The sequence below is a fragment of the Pipistrellus hanaki genome (assembly GCF_964339955.1).
Source record: "Pipistrellus hanaki genome assembly, chromosome: 9".
Taxonomy (NCBI): Eukaryota; Metazoa; Chordata; class Mammalia; order Chiroptera; family Vespertilionidae; genus Pipistrellus; species Pipistrellus hanaki.
Window position 1 is genome coordinate 40,976,828 of NC_140511.1, and position 19,011 is coordinate 40,995,838.

General features: G+C 38.4%; 1 protein-coding gene across 4 annotated transcripts in view; it reads right to left on the reverse strand.

Moving 5' to 3' along the window:
* Nucleotides 1-19,011, reverse strand: part of UVRAG (UV radiation resistance associated) — a 262,695-nt gene that overhangs the window by 29,172 nt on the left and 214,512 nt on the right. For 2 of the 4 annotated variants that reach the window (XM_084893381.1, XM_084893380.1), the window contains one exon: nt 10,337-10,428. In XM_084893381.1, coding sequence (XP_084749507.1) covers nt 10,337-10,428 — 92 coding nt within the window. Of the gene's footprint in view, nt 1-6,622; nt 7,288-10,336; nt 10,429-19,011 lie in introns of those variants that run through there. The other 2 variants (XM_084893382.1, XM_084893383.1) reach the window with 2 other exon arrangements.

Genomic DNA, 19,011 nt, shown 5'->3' on the forward strand with positions numbered 1-19,011 from the left:
TCCTTTATTTCCTTAGTTAAGTTTATTCCTAGGTATCTTAATTTTTTTGGTGCGATGGTAAATGGAATTGCTTTTTTAGTCTCTATTTCTGTAAGTTCACTGTTAGTGTATAGAAATGCCATAGGTTTCTTGGCGTTAATTTTGTATCCTGCGACATTGCCAAATTCATTTATTAAATCAATTAGTTTTTTAATGGAGTCTTTTGGGTTTTTTATGTACAATATCATGTCATCTGCAAATAAGGATAACTTTACTTCTTCTTTTCCAATTTGAATGCCTTTTATTTCCTCCTCTTGTCTAATTGCAATGGCTAGTACTTCCAGTACTATGTCAAACAGGAGTGGCGAGAGTGGGCATCCCTGTCTTATTCCTGTTCTTAGAGGGAATGGTTTTAGTTTTTGCCCATTGAGTATGATGTTTGCTGTGGGTTTATCATATATAGCTTTTATTATGTTGAGGTATGATCTTTCTATTCCCACCTTGTTGAGAGTTTTTATCAGGAAAGGGTATTGGGTTTTATCAAATGCTTTTTCTGTATCAATTGGTATGACTACATGATTTTTATCTCTCAATTTGTTTATGTGATGTATCACATTTATTGATTTGCGGATATTGTACCATCCTTGCATTCCTGGAATAAATACTACTTGGTCATGGTGTATGATCTTTCTGATGTACTGCTTGGAGCTTATTTGCTAGAATTTTGTTGAGGATTTTGGCATCTATGTTCACGAGGGATATTGGCCTGTAATTATCTTTCATTGTGTTGTCTTTACCTGGTTTTGGTATTAGGGTGATGCTGGCTTCATAAAAGGAGCTTGGAAGTGTTCCTTCCTCTTGAATTTTTGGAGTAGTCTGAGGAGGATAGGTTTTAGTTCTTCCTTGAATGTTTGGTAAAACTCTCCTGTAAAGCCATCTGGCCCCGGGCTTTTGTTTGCTGGAAGCTTTTTGATGACTGCTTCAATTTCTTCCAAAGTTACTAGCCTATTGAGATTTTTATATTTTTCTTTTTTTAAATTTTATTTTATTATAATTTAAAAAAATATATTTTATTGATTTTGTACAGAGAGGAAGGGAGAGAGATAGAGAGTTAGAAACATCGATGAGAGAGAGTCATCGATCAGCTGCCTCCTGCACACCCCCTACTGGGGATATGCCTGCAACCAAAGTACATGCCCTTGACCAGAATCGAACCCGGGACCTTTCAGTCCCCAGGCTGACGCTCTATCCATTGAGCCAAACCGGTTTCGGCGATTTTTATATTTTTCTTGATTGAGTTTTGGAAGGTTATATATATATATATATATATATATAAATTTAGGAATATATCCATTTTCTCCAGGTTGTCCAGTTTGTTGGAGTAGAGTTGTTCATAGTATTTTGTAACAATTCTTTGTATTTCATCAGGGTCTGTTGTTATTTCACCTCTTTCATTTCTGATTTTGTTTATTTGGGTCTTCTCTCTTTGTTTCTTGGTTAGCCTGGCTAGAGGTTCATCAATCTTGTTTATCCTTTCAAAGAACCAGCTCTTGGTTTTGTTGATCTTTTGTATTGTTTCTTTAGTCTCTATGTAGTTTATCTCCGCTCTGATTTTATTATTTCCTTCCTTTTGCTTACACTGGGCTCTTCTTGTTGCTCTTTTCTAACTCTTTGAGTTGTAGAGTTAGATGATTTATTACCATTTTTTTTCTTGTTTTTTTGCAGGAGGCTTGGAGAGCTATGAAATTCCCTCTCAAGATTGCTTTTGCTGTGTCCCATAAATTTTGGATTGTTGTGTTTTCATTGTCATTTGTTTCCAGGATGTTTTTAATTTCTTCCTTGATTTCTCTGGTAACCCAGTCCTTGTTTAATAGCATGCTGTTTAGTCTCCATGTGTTTGATTTTTTGGATTTTTATTGTAATTGATTTCCAGTTTTATGCCACTATGATCTGAGAAGATGCTTGATATGATTTCTATCTTCTTGAATCTGAAGAGACTTTGCCTATGTCCCAACATGTGGTCTATCTTTGAGTATGACCCATGTGCACTTGAGAAGAATGTATATTCTGTGGCTTTGGAGTGAAATGTTCTGAAGATGTCAATTAATTCCATCTGGTCTAGTGAGTCATTTAAGATTGATGTTTCTTTGCTGATTTTTTGTTTAGATGATTTGTCCAAAGGTGATAGTGAGATATTAAAATCTCCTGCTATGATTGTATTGCTATTAATCTCTCCCTTAATGTCCTCCAGCAGGTTTTTTTTTTTTTTTTGAATGTATTTGGGTGCTCCTGTATTGGGTGCATATATGTTTACCAGGGTTATTTCTTCTTGTTGGGATTGCTCCCTTTAGTATTATGAAGTGGCCTTTGTTATCTCTTGTTATGTCCTTCACTTTGAAATCGAATTTGTCAGATATAAGTATTGCTACCCCAGCTTTTTTTTCATTTCCATTCACCTGGAAAACCTTTTTCCATCCCTTCACCCTCAGTCTTTGTGCATCTTTTTTTTTTTCTGAAATAGGTTTCTTGTAGTCAGCAGATATATGGGTCTTATTTTCTTAGCCAATCCATTACCCTATGTCTTTTGATTGGAGCATTTAATCCATTTACATTTAAAGTTATTGATAGGTACTTATTTGACGCCACTTTTATTCTATACCAGTGTTCCTTCTTTGCTTCCTACCCTGTTTCCCTGAAAATAAGACAGTGTCTTATATTAATTTTTGCTCCCAAAGATGCGCTAGATCTTATTTTCAGGGTTTGTTTTATTTTTCCATGAAGAAGAATATGGTACACATTTATTGTTAAATGAAAATAAAGGAAATTTATTACCTGTATACAGTACGGTAGTATGGTAGTTGTCAACACAAACCAGACAAACTGTGAATCCTACAGTATCAAGAATTTACTCATTTATTCAATGACAATCATGTCATCATCTTCTGGAACATCATCATAACAATCCAATTCCTGAATTTCCTGGTGAATTTCTTGTGACTCCATTTCTTTCAGAATCAGTGGACCAAATCTCTCATGTTTAGCCTGAGGGGGGGGGGGGGCTTATTTTCGAAGGGATAACTTATATTTCACTCAGAAGGAAACCTGTAAGTAGGTCTTATTTTCAGGGAAACACGGTATTTCTTTTTTTATTTTTACAGTAGACCCTTTAGCATTTCTTGCATTGCTGGTTTGGTGGTGATAAATTCCTTTAGTCTTTTTTTTTGTCTGTGAAGCTTCTAATTTCACCTTCAATTTTGATTGACAGCCTTGCTGGGTACAGTATTCTTGGATTCAGACCCTTCCTTTGCATGACTTTGTATATTTCATCCCATTCCCTTCTCGCCTGATGATTTCTGTTGAGAAATCAGTTGCTAGTCTGATGGGGGTTCCTTTATATGTAACTTTCTGTCTCTCTCTGGCTGCTTTTAAGATTCTCACTTTGTTGCTGGTGTTTGCTAATTTAATTATATAATGTGCCTTGGCATCGGTCTTTTGGGATTCATTTTGCTTGGGACTCTGTGAGCTTCTTGTATTTGTGTGGGTTTTTTCTTCTCTATCTCAGGAAAGTTTTCTGTTATTATTTCTTGAAACAGGTTTTCTATGCCTTCCTCAGTTTCCTTTCCTTCTGGAACCTCTATTATTCTAATATTGTTTTGTTTTGTATTGTTCCAAAGTTCCCGTAGACTCTCCTCTTGCTTTTTAATATTTTTTTTTCTAGAAGCTGCTCTAATTGGGTATTTTTTCCCATCTTGTCTTCTAGCTCACTGATTCAGTCCTCTGCTTCTTCTAGTCTACTTTTGATGCTTTCTATTGTGTTCTTTATAGTAGCGATGCCATTTTTCATTTCTTCTTGATTCATCTTCATTTCCTCTTGGTTCTTCTTCATTTCCTCTTGGTTCTGACTCATATTATCAAATTTGTCTTCCATTCTTTTTAGCCATCTTATGATCATTTCTCTGAATTCTTGCTCTGCTAGGTTGCTTGCCCCTAACTCATTTAATTCCTTTTCTGGTGATGCCTGTTTTTCTTCATGTGCGGGCTATTTCTTTGTCTCCCTATGGTATCTCTTTTCAGGATGTCTGGTTATGTAGTTCTCTCTCTCCTTTCGGTGGGTGATTGAAGAACTCCCTTGAATTCACGTGTTTGTGCCGATTGGGGCGTCACAGCTGTTCGGTGGTCTCCACTGTTGTGGGTTATTCAGGTCTCAGATAAGATTCTCTTTTCTTTGCAAGATGGAGTAGTTTTCCCTCTCCGCAGTTTCATTTTTAAGTTTTTGAGAACCCTCCAACTGTTTTCCATATTGGCTGTACCAATCTGCATTCCCAGTAATAGTGCATGAGGGTTCACCTTTCTCCACTTCCCCCACAGCACTGCGTGTTTGTTGGTTTATTGATGAGAGACATTCTGACAGGTGTGATGTGATATTTCATTGTGATTTTTTTTTTGCATGTCTCTGATGATTAGTGATGTTGAGTATTTTTTCATATGCGTATTGGCCATCTGTATGCTCTCTTTAGAGAAGTTTATATTCAGGTCCTTTGCCCATTTCTTTACTGGATTATTTTTTATTTTTAGTTTTTAATATATTTTATTGATTTTTTACAGAGAGGAAGAGAGAGAGGGATAGAGAGTTAGAAACACTGATGAGAGAGAATCATTGATCAGCTGCCTTTCGCACACCCTCCACCAAGGATGTGCCCACAACCAAGGTACATGCCCTTGACCGGAATCGAACTCGGGAACTTTCAGTCCACAGGCGGACGCTCTATCCACTGAGCCAAACTGGTTTCGGCTTTACTGTATTATTTATTGGATGTAGAAGTTCTTTGCAAAACCTTTTTCATTCTTTGCAAAACCTGTTTATTTTTCCTTGCCCAAGGAGATATATCAGAAAAAATATCACTAAGAGAAATGTCTAAGATTTTACTGCCTATGTTTTCTTCCTAGAGTTTTATGGTTTCAAGTCTTACCTTTAAGTCTTTAATACGTTTTGAGTGTAAGAAGGTGATTTAGTTTCATTTTTTTGCATGTATCTCTGTCCTATTTTTCCAACACCATTTATTGAGTAGACTGTCTTTATTTCATTGTATGTTCTTGACTCCTTTGTCAAATATTAATTGAAAATATAGGCATGGGTTTACTTCTAGGCTCTCTATTCTGTTCCACTGACCAATATGTCTGTTTCTATGCCACTACCATGCCATTTTTATTACTATCACATTATAGTACTGTTTGATATCAGGTAGCATGATAGTTCCAAGTTTGTTCTTCTTTTTCAAGTTTGCTGAGGCTACTTGGGGTCTTTTGAGGTTCTACATAAATTTTTGGATTATTTGTTCTAGTTGTGTAAAATACACTATTGGTATTTTGATATTCATTTGCAATGAATCTATACATTGTTCTGGGCAGTTCAGACATTTTAATTATGTGAATTCTTCCTATCCACAAGCACAATATATGCTTACATTTATTTGTATCTTCTTTCTTCAGCATCTTATAATTTTCCAAGTACAGGTCTTTTACCTTATTTGAACTTTATTCCTAGGATTTGTGTGTGTGTTTGTGTGTGTGAAGCAATTGTAAAGGAGGTTGTTTTCTTAACTTTGCTTTCTGATAGTTCCTTATTTGTGTATAAAAATGCAACCAATTTCTGATTATTAATTTTATATCCTGCTTCTTTACTAAGTTCATTTATTAGTTTTTATGTGTACTAGTATGTGTGGAATCTTCAGGGTTCTCCATATATATAGTATCATGTCTTCTGCAAAAAAAATGACAGATTTAATTTTTCCTTTCCAATTTGGATGCTTTTTATTTCGTCTTGCCTGATTGCTGTGGCCAGGACTTCTTGTATTATGTTGACTATGATGGTTAAAGTGGACATCCCTGTCTTGTTCCTGATCTTAAGAGAAATGCTTAAGTTTTCCCCCACTAAGTGTGATGTTTGCAGTGGTTTGTCAGATTTGTCCTTTATTATGTTGAGGTATGTTCCTTCTATTCCCACTTTGTTGAGATTTTTTTATCACAAATGGATGCTGGAATTTGTCGATGCTTTTTCTGCATCTATTGATTTGATCATGTGTTTTTATCCTTCATTTTGTTTATGTGGTGTATCATGTTAATTGATTTGCAGGTACTGTACCAGCCTTGCATCCTGGGAATAAATCCCAAATGGTCATGGTATGATCTTTATAATGTATTGCTGGATTTGGTTTGCTAATATTTTCTTGATAATTTCTGATTCTATATTCATCAGGTATATTGGCCTATAATTTTCTTTCTTTGTAGTGTTTTTATCTGGTTTTGGAATTAGGATAATACTAATACAATGAACGATGTTAAGAGTCTTCCCTCCTCTTAAATTTTTTGGAATAACTTGAGAAAATAGGTGTTAGCTGTTCTCTCAGTGTTTGGTAAAATTCACCTGTGAAGCCATCCAGTCCAGGATATTCGTTTGTTGGGAGTTTTTATTAATTATAATTGTTATGTTCAGATTTTCTGTTTCTTCTTGATTCAGTTTTGGAAGATTGTATGCTTCTAGGAATTTATCCATTTTTTTCCAGATTGTCCAATTTGTTGGTAATAGTTATTTACAATATTTTCTTATAATATAATATTTTATACTGTCTACTCACTTTAGGCTTTTATTTATTTATTTATTTATTTATTTATTTTTTATTAATTTCTTTATTGATTAAGGTATCACATATTTGTCCTCAAACCCCCATTCAAATCCCCACCCCTCTACTGTCCTTGACCACTGGTTAGGCTCATATGTTTGCACATAAGTCCTTTGGTTAATCTCTCCCTTTTATCCCCACCCCTCCTTTGAGGTCCAACAGTCTGACCCATGGCTCCTTATCTCTGTGTCTGTTCTTGTTCATCAGTCTATGTTGTTCATCATTTCCCCTAGATGAGTGAGATCATGTCCTTCTGGAAATATACTTATAAGAATAAAAAAATGAGATAAGCAATAATCATAATGCTGAAAGGCATCTGCATCAGTCTGTAGTGAGCTTTCTGGGCCACCAGTTCTTTTGAGATCCAATTTCAATGTCAGACAGTTCCTTATGTGTACATGTCAGCAATGATATTTCAGTTCTGGATGGTGGGCAAATGGTGGTAATGCAGGTCCAACCCTCTCTGGTTTGGTCCTGGGCAACCTGCAGTGATATACAGCTGCTGAATTCTATTATGGTAAGGCGTCATCAGCGACTTCCATCTCTGGACTGCTTCTCTCCGTCTTCATGGTTGGAGTAGTCCTGTCAATTCCTGTTGCCAGAATCCACATGGTCTCAGAGTTGTTTTCTGAAAATATACAAACATATTCTCGACCAAAAGTTAATAAAGGAATATTTTCTATAAATTTGACTTGGGATCCTTTTTCATTTTTTGCCCAAATGATTTTCCTCTGGCTTGTTTTGATACCATGTGTGTTTTTCGTGGGTGTCTTGCTGATAGCATTACAATTAATTTTCTAAAGTACAAATTTTCTAGCTGTAATTTACTTTCCCGATATTTTTTCTTACATGATATTCTTCTACTTTCCTCTTTTTTGATTTAAATATTAGAAGGCTTTTGGAAATTTTATAATGTAGTCTTGATAGCTTTTAAATTTTAATTTTTTGCACTATAATATGACTGCTTTAGGCTCATTTCCTGTTGTGAGATTTTATCCTGAGATGAACTACCAATAAAAATTTTAGTTAACATTTTAGGAACAGCTTTTTGTCAAGTGCAATTAGTTTTTCTAGGATATTTGCTTATTTTAATTAGCCAATTTAAATTAGCCTGAAAACTTGTCTACTATTTTACTATCAAATTTATTACTCTAAAACAATCTCATTTTACTGTGTAAATATTAGGGGAAAGGATTATTTGCCTTCTTGAGTAGGCCCTGAGCATTCCTGGTGGTAGGCTGGATTTAGATATCAAAAACCCACTTCCCCATACCATGTTTATGAGACAACTCAAACAAGTCTTGTAGTGTGAGGGCAGCTGCTGTCAGCCAAGTCTCTCTCTTTTACCCAGGTCCCTTTAGGCTTTGCTTGTTGTTCTTTTTCTAGTTCCTTTAAGTATAAGGTTAGACTATTTGAGATTTTTCTTGTTTCCTGAGGTAGGACTGTAATGCTCTGGATTTCCCTCCTAGGACTGCTTTCACTGTGTCACATAAATTTTGGGTTGTATTATTATTTTCATTTGTCTCAAGGTATCTTTTGATTTTTTCCTTGATATCATTCATTGTTAATCCATTCATTGTTTAGTAATATGTTATTTAGCCTTCAGATATCTCTTCTTCCCCTTCCCCCCCAATGTATTTCTAGTTTCAAACCATTGTGGTCACAGAAGATGCTTGATGTGATTTCAATCTTCATAAATTTATTAAGACTTCTTTTGTGTACTAACGTGGTCTATCCTAGAAAATGTGCCACATGCATTTGAAAAGAATGTATACTCTGCTGTTTTGGGGTGAAATGCCCTGAAAATATTAAGTCCATCTGTTTCCTTGTTGATTTTATGTCTGGAAGATCTATCCATTGATATCAATGGGGAGTTAAAATTCTCTACTATGACTATATTACTGTTGATCTTTCCGTTTATGTCCATCAAGATTTACTTTACATATTTAGGTGCTCATATGTTGGGTACATACATGGCTACCAGAGTTATATTGTCTTGTTGGATTGATCCCTTTATTCTCCACTTGCTGGCTGACTTTAGGCTTAGTCACTAAAAGGGCCTCTGGTGACCCTATGAGCTTTGCAAGCTAGGGTCTCAGGGAGTCACCAGGGAGAGGTGAGTTGTGTTCACCAGATGGATACAGATTCAAACTCAGCACCAGTGCTGGGACTGAGGTCACTCAGCAGAAGTCTCAGAGCACACCAAGACTAGCCTCTACCCGCTGAGTGCCCCTGGACCTTTGTGGTGGTGTTGATGTTCTTAGGGAGTTGTCAGGGTAAGGCCAGCAGAGTTTATCACATTTGGCTATGTGAAGAGAGGGCTCTGCATAGGAAGAGTACCACCAAAAGGAAAAATGGCCCCGATCCCAGAGCCACACAACTTGGTCTCTGATACCCAGGCCCAGGCAGCTGACTCCTTAGCAGGCATGAGCTGGGCAGGTCAGGGCAACAGGGAGTGGGGAGGGTGGGAAAGCAAATTAGGTAGTGCTTTCCAGGTTGATGCAGTATGGAGGAGAATGCTCAACCTAGAAAAGACGACATCTGCAGGAGGTGTGGGAGAGGGACTCAGTACAGGAACCTGGCAGCTGTCCCTTCAGCTCCCCAGAGCCACAAACTCTGTCTATCCTCACATGACTCCACTTCACTCTGAACCACACTCCCTCGCTGGAGCCAAGGATGAGTGGCTGCAAAAGAGAATTTGTGTGCTGGTCCTTTAAGAGTGTGCCTGGGTTACGAGCAGACTCTGTATCTTCCTGGGTACTGAATCCCTGCTGATATTATGTGGGATCCTCTTCCTGGCTCTGGTGCTTCAGGCTGGGGAGCCTGGCTGAGGTTGAGAACCCATGCCCCTCAGGGGGACCTTTGCAGCTGAGACATCCCTCTGGATTGTCTACCACCTCACATGGGTGTGGGGCCAACCCCTTTCACATCTCTGCCTTCCCAACAAGTCTAAATGTGGCTGCTTCTGTAAATTATTGGTTATACAACTTCTGTTCAGCTAGTCTTCAGCTGCTTATTCAGGTTGATTATTCTATAATTTAGTTTTAATTCCAGTTTGGACCTGGGAGGAGGTGAGTGTAACTTCTACCTACTCTGCCGCCTCTTGGATCTCCATCTGCCCTTCCCTTTTAAGAGTCATGTCTATACGGACAAAGTACTTTGCAGTAGCGGCTTGCCCTCAGGGCACAAATGACACTGACATCAAAACAAGAAATATTCTAGTATGTGCCTCCTGGTCTCAAGACTAGGTCCTGACAAACCTAACCTATTCCTTGTCTGCTTTCTTCCCGTAACTCTCATAGCCACTGATCCTCGTGTTCATTCTTTATTTATGACCTTCAATTGTTCTTTAGAAAAGACATAGGGGCTCAATGTCTCCCCTTTTATGAGCCACAGGGCTGTCTGCCTCAGTAATGTACTCAACGATTGCTTGCCCAGCCAACCTCCCAATGTCCAAACAATACTCCCTGAACCTCCTCCCTTCCTGAGAGTGCTTCACCCCCGTTTGCCAGACTGGAGCTTAGTAAAAAGTACAATGGCCGCCATTCCTTTTCTTCAGATATCTTATTACAGAAGAAGACCAGAAGGCAGGTGTGGAGCAGTGTGGAAGTCAGAACAGTTTCTCGGGATGATTATGTACATTACAGTTTCTGAGTATCAGAAATGAAGGTACTCACCACCTGACCAGTAGTCCGTGTTCCATGAAGTTTTTCAGGTTGGGAAGGGTTTGCCTCAAGTCTGGAGTCCCAAGTCCATGTTGATATCTTAGCTACAAAGGTAGAAAAAGAGAATTAAAAGAAATGTTGGCAGATACTAGGCAATGCTTCAGAAACATGATCTATTAAACATTTTTTTCTTTTTACTCGAAAACAGGAAATATGATGTATGATTCCAATATCATCAACCACACTTTTGGGATGGTGTTTAAAAGTACCCTTTTCATCTCTTGCTCCTTTGCCTCCTAAAGTTGGAAAAAATAAAAAATGACTAACTGTGGAATCAAGGTATTTCAAAGACCCTTGTAGAATTTGCTAACATTGATTCTAGGGACATAGACCATAAAACCAGTGTTTGATTTTAGGTACTGAAGGCTAATATTATATACTCTGAGCACATTCAGCCCTTCTTTTGCTGATCCTCTCTTTGTATAAGCAAGGGTAAGAATCATGTTGTATTCTTCTGATAGCTAAAGTATCAGATACAGTGCTTATTAAACAAATGAGTTGCAAGCCACTTTTGATAGAGGATGTGCTCTATATTTCTCCTGTATCTATAATTTCCATCTTTATACAAACAAAACAAGAGCACAGAGGTGAAGGGCTAGCGTGAGGAAATTATGGCCTGTGGGCTTGATCTGCTCTTAGTTTTACATATTTTTGCTAGATTTAAAAATTAAGTATCCTTCTATGTTCCTTGAGTATCTTGCTAAATGTTTTCATTTGCCTGTTCCTTGCATCCTCTTACTCTGTCTCTGAATACCATCTGCTTCCTTAACTGACCATAATAAGATCTGAAATAGGTACATGTGCACATTCATACACATGCTCACACACATAATATCAAATACACAGTAAATGTGCAATACAGTCGTGTAGAAATGTATTTTTTCAAATGACATGATACATATGCAAAAAACACTTTGTAACTGTATATTGTACAAATGTGAAGGATCATCAGTTCTGAAGTTTTACTTTTCTATTACCTAAACTTGGTCTATTTATTCATTTGAATTTTTGAGCGTTTATTTGAGCCACACTGTCGACAACTGCCAGGAAGCAGAATCTCAATATTTGCGATAATGATCTGGAGAATGGTGTTTTTTCACCTTGTTTTATATATTACATCAAAGAGGAGACATATGTGGTTTACATGAAATCAATTGGTGATAGATTGGGAAGGCAGGAGAAAGCAAAGAGGGGGAGAGTAATATCTGGGAATGGATAAAAAGTAAGATAGACACATACTTCTTTTACCTAGATGGGTACAGGATAGTTAACAGTCAATAACTAATCCTATATAATAAAAGCCTAATATGCAAATTGTCCCCTCAACCGGGGGAGTTCCACTGGGAGTTTGACTGCTCGCTATGCCTGTGCTGACCACCAGGGGGCGGCGCAGAACATAGCAGGCAATGGCAAACATTCTCGCTGGCTACCTGGGGGCAGGGGTGACTGGAACAAAGGTGTGGTGAGAATGCGGGGTGTCTGCTGAGCTCGCTCTCACTCCCCCTGCTACCCTCCCTTAGGAAGCCAGGGCTTGCATGCCAGGGAAGTCCCTGTGCTCAGGTGCCAGGTGCCCACGAGGAGCCCACCCAGCCTCTTTTGGGTGAGCCGGGCCACGGTCGCCTGGACTGCAGCTGCTGGGACAGTAGGGGCCGATCAGGCTCCCCATGGGTTTGCACAGGATCCGATCTCTGAGGCAGGCTGGGAGAGAGCTCACTGCCTGCTCGATTTCCATGTGGTGCTGCTGGGAGGCACAGAGACCCACACTGCGCCCTGGCCCATGGCATCTGGCTGCCATCACCGCATCTCAGCGTGGGGACTCGGGCACCGTGACTGAGGCAGAGGGGGGAGCGAGGGGCTCTGGGGGCCCAGGTGCTGCTCAGGGCCCAGAGGTCAGCTGAGACCTGCCCTTCCACACCAGATGCTCATGCTTTGATCACTGGCCAGGCCTAGGGACCGCACCCGTGCATGAATTTCATGCACTGGACCTCTAGTATAACAATAACAATGAAGGAATTTATGATCTCCAGTCCTGGCACCCAGGTGCATTTGGTTGTGCTCCGAGGGGTCTGGAAAAAAGGGAAGTTACAAATTACTCTGACATTTCATAGGCATGTTATCTTAGATGCAAAAAGACAATATGCTCAGTTAAGGTAAAGACTGACCTTGTCAGGGAAAATACCGGCCTAGGACATGATTACCCACCATGACTGTTTTCAGTTAGAGATTTGTTTTCAGACCATTCTTTGTAGTTACTTTTGGCCTTTGAGTTTGCAGGACTGCCATGCAGACCTTCCCTGAGCTTGTCAGGTTACCATGTGGCCCCTTTTGTCCCCATATCCCTCTTTTGGTCATAAATCAATCCAAAGGATGAACTGATGACCAACCTTTTGGGTGGATAATGGAGTCCGACAGTGTCTAGCACCTAACTTTAAAAGTGACCAAGTCAAACATCTAAATATTTTCCTCTTTAAAAAATAAAACCGTGACCAACAAAAAAATATTAAAGTAAGTCTTCCTTTGTTTCTCTCATTCAACTGATTTTTCACTGAACAGAAGTTTATTTTCTCTACAATGAACTTTTAAAGGAAAATGCCAAAGCCTAATGGGGTTTCTTGAATACTCACACAAGGCAAGGCGGTAGAAACATAGGCTGTTAAGCTAAAAGGAATTGTGAATATCATTTAAGCCAATCCTTTCCTTTTGCAGTTGGGGAAACTGAAGCCCAGAAAGGGAAAGTAAATTCTTGAGGACCACAGAGCCCAATGGCAAAGATATTGCTAGCCAGAGCTTCCCTTTCACAACCATGCTGCTTTGCCCTTTACCCCAGAGTAAGAGGAAAACTGGTAAAAACACTTGAGAAGACAAAAGGAAAAGATTTTTTCCCTTTTTCAAAACTTAGCTTGGTGACCAAAGAACCTCCTGAGATTTGCTGACCTTGAATTATAAGATCTACTCCATATTAAATGACATCATTTCTTATATTAATATAAAAGCATTTTTCCATACATTGATAAAAGTAAAATGGCTGATATCCCAATATGACATTCCTGAATTCATTGTTTCAATAAAAAAGTGAAATTGTTTACACATGGCATGGAAATTTCACCTGTGATTCATACTGAAAAATATTAAATATCAAAAAACCATACTGAAATAACACTAAGTTATGTGTCCCTGAGCCAGTACATAGTCAATTGCCTGCCCAGGTCCACAGTGGAAGGTGGGTGTTGAATTCTTTTCAGAGACCACAATGAAAATTTGTCTACAAGTCTGATTTCAACCAAAAATGGAAAACATGGGCATGTCAAGCCTCCACCCAGGCCTTAACTCTTCATTTGCTCAATTATTTTTTTATCACAGAAACTTAGAAAGTTATAGCTTAAAGAGACACTGGAGATTATCTTCTCCTACCCTCCTCTTTTCATAATTTAAGAAAAAAAGAAAAAGAAAAAAAGAAAAAAAGAAACTAAGACTCAATAAAACAAATGTCCTGCCCAGGTCACAAAGTTGATAAAGTACAAAGCCAAGGCTAGAACCTAATAACTCCAAATTCTTTCTACCATGTCATCCTTTTAATTTTCAACATATGAGATCAGCCAAAGAACATATATGTACATATATATAGGCCACTGACACAGACAACAAAGTGGGAAAGTCCAGAGAGAGGGAGTGTGGGATGAAGGACAAAGGTGTGTGGGGGTAAATGGAGGACATCTGTAAGAGTGTTAACAATTGAATTCGAGAAAAGAAATTCACATGTGATACAAATATATTCAAACCTATAATAATAAAAGTGTAATATGCTAATTAGACCGGACAGCTGAACAACCTTCTGGACTTCCTTCCCGCCAAAGCCATGGTGGCGCGGGGCTGAGGCAGAGGTGGTTAGGGGCAATAAGACAGGCAGGCAGGTGAGTGGTTAGGGGTGATTAGCAGGTAGGCAAGCAGTTAGGGTTATCAGACAGGCAGAGTGGTTAGGGGCAATCAGGCAGGCAGGCAGAGGTGGTTAGAAGTGATCAGGCAGGCAGGTGAATGGTTAGGGGCGATCAGGTCGGCAGGCAGAGGGATTAGGGGAGATGAGGCAGGCAGGCAGAGTAGTTAGGGGTGATCAGGCAGGCAGGCAGGCAAGTGGTTAAAAGCCAGAAGTCCCAGATTACTAGAGGATGCAGATTAGAATGAGGGACCCCCCTCCCTGCCCTCTGCATGCACAAATTTCGTGCACCAGGCCTCTAGTTTAAAATAAAGTACAAGTACTGTTTAATAAATTGAAACTACTATAAAGCATATAATGAAAAAGCAACAGTTCACTGCTCTTCAGCAGCAACTACTTTTAACCACTTCTCTTTCTCCATATCTCTGAGTAATATACTTACATTAATAGTTCGTATTCTTCCAATTTTAGCTATCATCTACCATGTACTTACAATGAAATATAAGAAGTTAGCTCTCCCATATTACTCTTCTCTTAGACTACGTAACATTTTATCCCCTCATCCACACAATATCTACTTTTTATTAAAGAACACAAGGATTTAACTCTATTCTCCCAAATACATTTCTCTTTCTTCTCCTCTCAAGATATTCAAAATCAAAATTTTTTTGTTAAATCAATATTTAGTGTTTATACCTTACTATACCTACAAAAATACTGCTCACTGCTGAGCTATGTAATATACTATTCCTTTTTTGTAGTTTTTGTTTGTTTTTCTTAAAGTGCTATTTGCCATTTCCCCCACTTGTTAAGTACCTATCTTATTAATGGTACTACTTGTCGAGTACCTGTGAACCTATCAGAAGATCTTCCCCAAACTAGGACAAAACCTTAAAATCATTCTCAATCTAATTAAAACACCATATAACCTATCATGTTCATTTCCTCCCTTAGAGATATTTCCTGAAGCACCCCTCTCTCTACTTCAATCTGAACTGGCTGCTCTCCAGGCTTGTTCCATCTGAACTGGCTGCTCTCCAGTTATCTTCTTAGAACTTTCCTTCTCCATCACCTTGGACATTTTGCTTAATTCTCTTCTGTGTTGAAGCTGTTGTTTCCTAGATCTCATGATTTCCTTCTTATTGATAGGTTTGGTGGAGCATATCCTAGAACAGCTTTCTGGGAAAGGAATGCATAGGAGGTATCTTTTCTGACACCTTGAATATTTACTAGTAAAAAGACCTTTATTCCACTCTCACACTTGAATGATAGTTTGTCTGGGTATAGAATCCAAGGCTGAGAATAATTTCCTTCCTAATTTCTAAAGTATTGCTTTACTGTCATTCCACTTTGCATATGGCAATTGAGAAACCTAGAGCCTTTCAAAGTTCTATGATTCTACTCCAAATGCTCTAAAAATTATAGGCTTTAACCACACATCTAAGGAGTTTGATATAAAACTATGGTTATGGGAGCACACACAATGTGAATGAGGAAGAAACATCAGCCCATTCGGTCCTATTTCTGGTTTTGCCCTCCTCTGATGTCAGAAGTGAAACCTGGCTGAGTCAAATCTTTATCAATTCAGTTGAAAGGCAGGTCTGATGGAAGAGTGTACAAGGAGATACCTTTCTAGACACCTTGGGGGAAGTTTGTAAAAATAAAAAAGGGTAGGATGGGGTTCCTTTTTGTACTATTCTATGTCAGGTAGAGCTGATCATTATCAAATATGTTCCTTCAGGGGAGGAACAAATCTAAATCTGTATTAAGTAATTCTTTAACAAGTTGACACTCAAATTAGTAAAAAAAAAAAAGGAAGGAAAAGAAGGAGCCAGGTCAAGGAGGAAAGGACAAGGATGAGAAGGAAAGGAGAGAAAGAATTTCATTTCCTAAGTTCCTACACACCCTAATCAAACATTAAACAAATATTTTAGTGTACACTGGGTAAGCACTGTGATCAGTTTTCTATTTTTGGAATGATGTCTCTGGACTCACTGTTCTCACAATAGAAAGGGGTGGGAACCATTTTTGTGCCAAGAGCCATTTGGATATTTATAACATCATTCTCGGGCCATACAAAATTATCAACTTAAAAGTTAGTCCTGGCTGGTTTGGCTCAGTGGATAGTGTCAGCCTGCAGACTAAAGAATCCCAGGTTCAATTCTGGTCCAGGCTCCATCCCCAGTAGGGGACGTGCAGGAAGCAGCTGGTCAATGATTCTCTCTCATTGATGTTTCTATCTTTCTCTCTCCCTTTCCTTTCCTCTCTGAAACCAATAAAAATATATTTAAAAATAAATGGATAAATAAATAAATAAATAAAATAAAATAAAAATCAGCCTGCTATATTTGGTCAAACATTTCATTAACACGCCCATAATGCCTTGGCAGGGCCAGACCAAATGATTTTGTGGGCCTCACACAACCGTGTTCCCCACCCCTGCCATAGCATGTATATAACCTCGAGCAAGTTAAATAATCAACTGGTGCCTTGCCTATAAAACAGGACCAACAATATTTGTCTCATAAGACTGTTCTAAGAGTTTAATTAGAACTTTTACAGAAAATGGAAACTCCCGAGGCCTGATTTTTAGAGGGAATTCACTAAAACAGTCAAGGGCCTAGAGGGCCTAAAGCGCCAAGCTCAAGAGTTGGAACTTTATCTCTGTTGTCAGCAGTAAGAATCGACTACAGGGTTTTAAGCAGGAGAGTGAAGGAGGAAAACAACTCCAGAGGCAACTGGGAAGGACAGGTTAAAAGACTGAAGTACTCCTTTCTTTAAGAAATCTTACTGTGTGTTCCATTAAACCCTGCTCTTACCAATTGTCATCAATGCCACACTTCCCTGAATGCAGCTCCTTCCGCTCTCACTTCTGATTGGGAAAAGCAGATGCCAAGAAACTCAGGCAAATAAAATATTTCTGTGGGTCTAACTGCCTCAAATTAGTCTCTGAAATAAACACCTTTTGTAACAACTTCCTACTGCACCACCACCCAAAGAGTGTAAGCAGTTTTTAAGTGGAATTTTGGTTTCAATTAGCTTGAAATTTCAGCTTTACTCTGATTGGTTTAGAACTCCATGGGGGCAATTAAATTTTTGTGCAACTATAGTAGGCTACTAGGTGAAAACTACACATAGACGATAGGTTAGTTGGGAAGTGGGGAGAAACTATGTTCAGTGGTTTCCCTGGAAAAATGAACAAATGCTACTGTCTACGAGCAAGAGAAAATCTCTGTACTAAAGTACCCAGAAGAGCTAGCTGTATAGTTACTGGAACACACAAAAAGAAAGAAAACAAGAGTAAAGGATACTCTTAGACTGTACAGACAATCGTAGTCATGTTAATAACATCAACTATCTTCTGTTTTCCTCTCCCACAGCTCCTTTCTGAATAAAAATATTTTTCCAAAGCCTCATGCTGGTTCCATCCACAAAACACTATATATTCACTGTGAGTTTCACCAAATAGGACATATCAATTATGAAGTTAAAGTGCTTGTAGTTGAAATTAACTAGTTTATACAGCTTGATAAATGGTGCTCCATTGACTAGGTAAGACCACATGCAGTTTCAGAGATCATATTCGAAATTTGTTCTTCTGAGAAATATATGCTGAATTCTTATACTCAGAGAGCATCTTCCTATTAAGCTAAAAGGCCTAATTTAATATCAAAGTGCTCAATTTTATCTTTATTTTATAAACACACAATTTTTCCAGGCCAGGAAAGACTCCAGGGGTTCAGGAATCATTTTGTCATTTAGGTTTTGGCAGGAGAAATTCAGTTTAGACAACACACACACACACACACACACACACACACACACACACACACTTCCAAACTACACAAGGCCACTTATTGCGTGGCTTATTAGTTCCATATGGGGCTTGAGCTAAGCTGCATGATATGTTTGATACGAACCGTCTGTTACCGTGAGGGAATGTGGATTAATACAATGCTTCAATAAAGGATACTAAAAGATCAACACTTTCGTGATGGGATTACAATGAATTTGACTCCAAAGAGAACTGTTCTCAAGGAACTAAAAGAATAAGAAATTAAAAATGCACATATGCATCAAAGACTTAACTTCACTGTTCTGGCTTATGTAGTTAAAAAATCTCTATAGGAGTAGTTACCAATATTTCAATTCATTTTTAAATGCTAAGGTTTCACTGACATAAAAAGAACTAGATTAAGAGCTCAAAAAACAGGCACCACCATGTCAAAAATAAAATCTGCCTTCCTAGAAAAAAATACAACTCTTTTAAAGATGTGGAAAAGCTACTTAAAGAATACTTAATATAAGCAATAATATTGTTTCTTATAGTAAGCTGATGCAATATTTACCTCTAAGGAAAAGTATAAGAACCTGGTTATGAGCAAGAACAACCTAAATATTTTTTATCCCCATCTAAAGCCATGCCAGTTCTATTCCAAAATCGATATTTTATAAGGTAAACACTGGACACACCTGAGGCTTGCCATTCTGAGGTCTGAAAAGCCTAAAAGTCAAATTTAAAAGCTGTTAAGTCTAAGAAATGAAGAAGTTTCTTCCATTCTTCATCTCAATCATACCACCAACTATTCTTAGAATTTGGGATTCATATGAGAGCGAAATGGCACCTTTGAGAGCACCAGCCCACCTACGTCACTTACGTCACAAGGTAAGTGAGAGATTAAGTGGCCTATCTAAG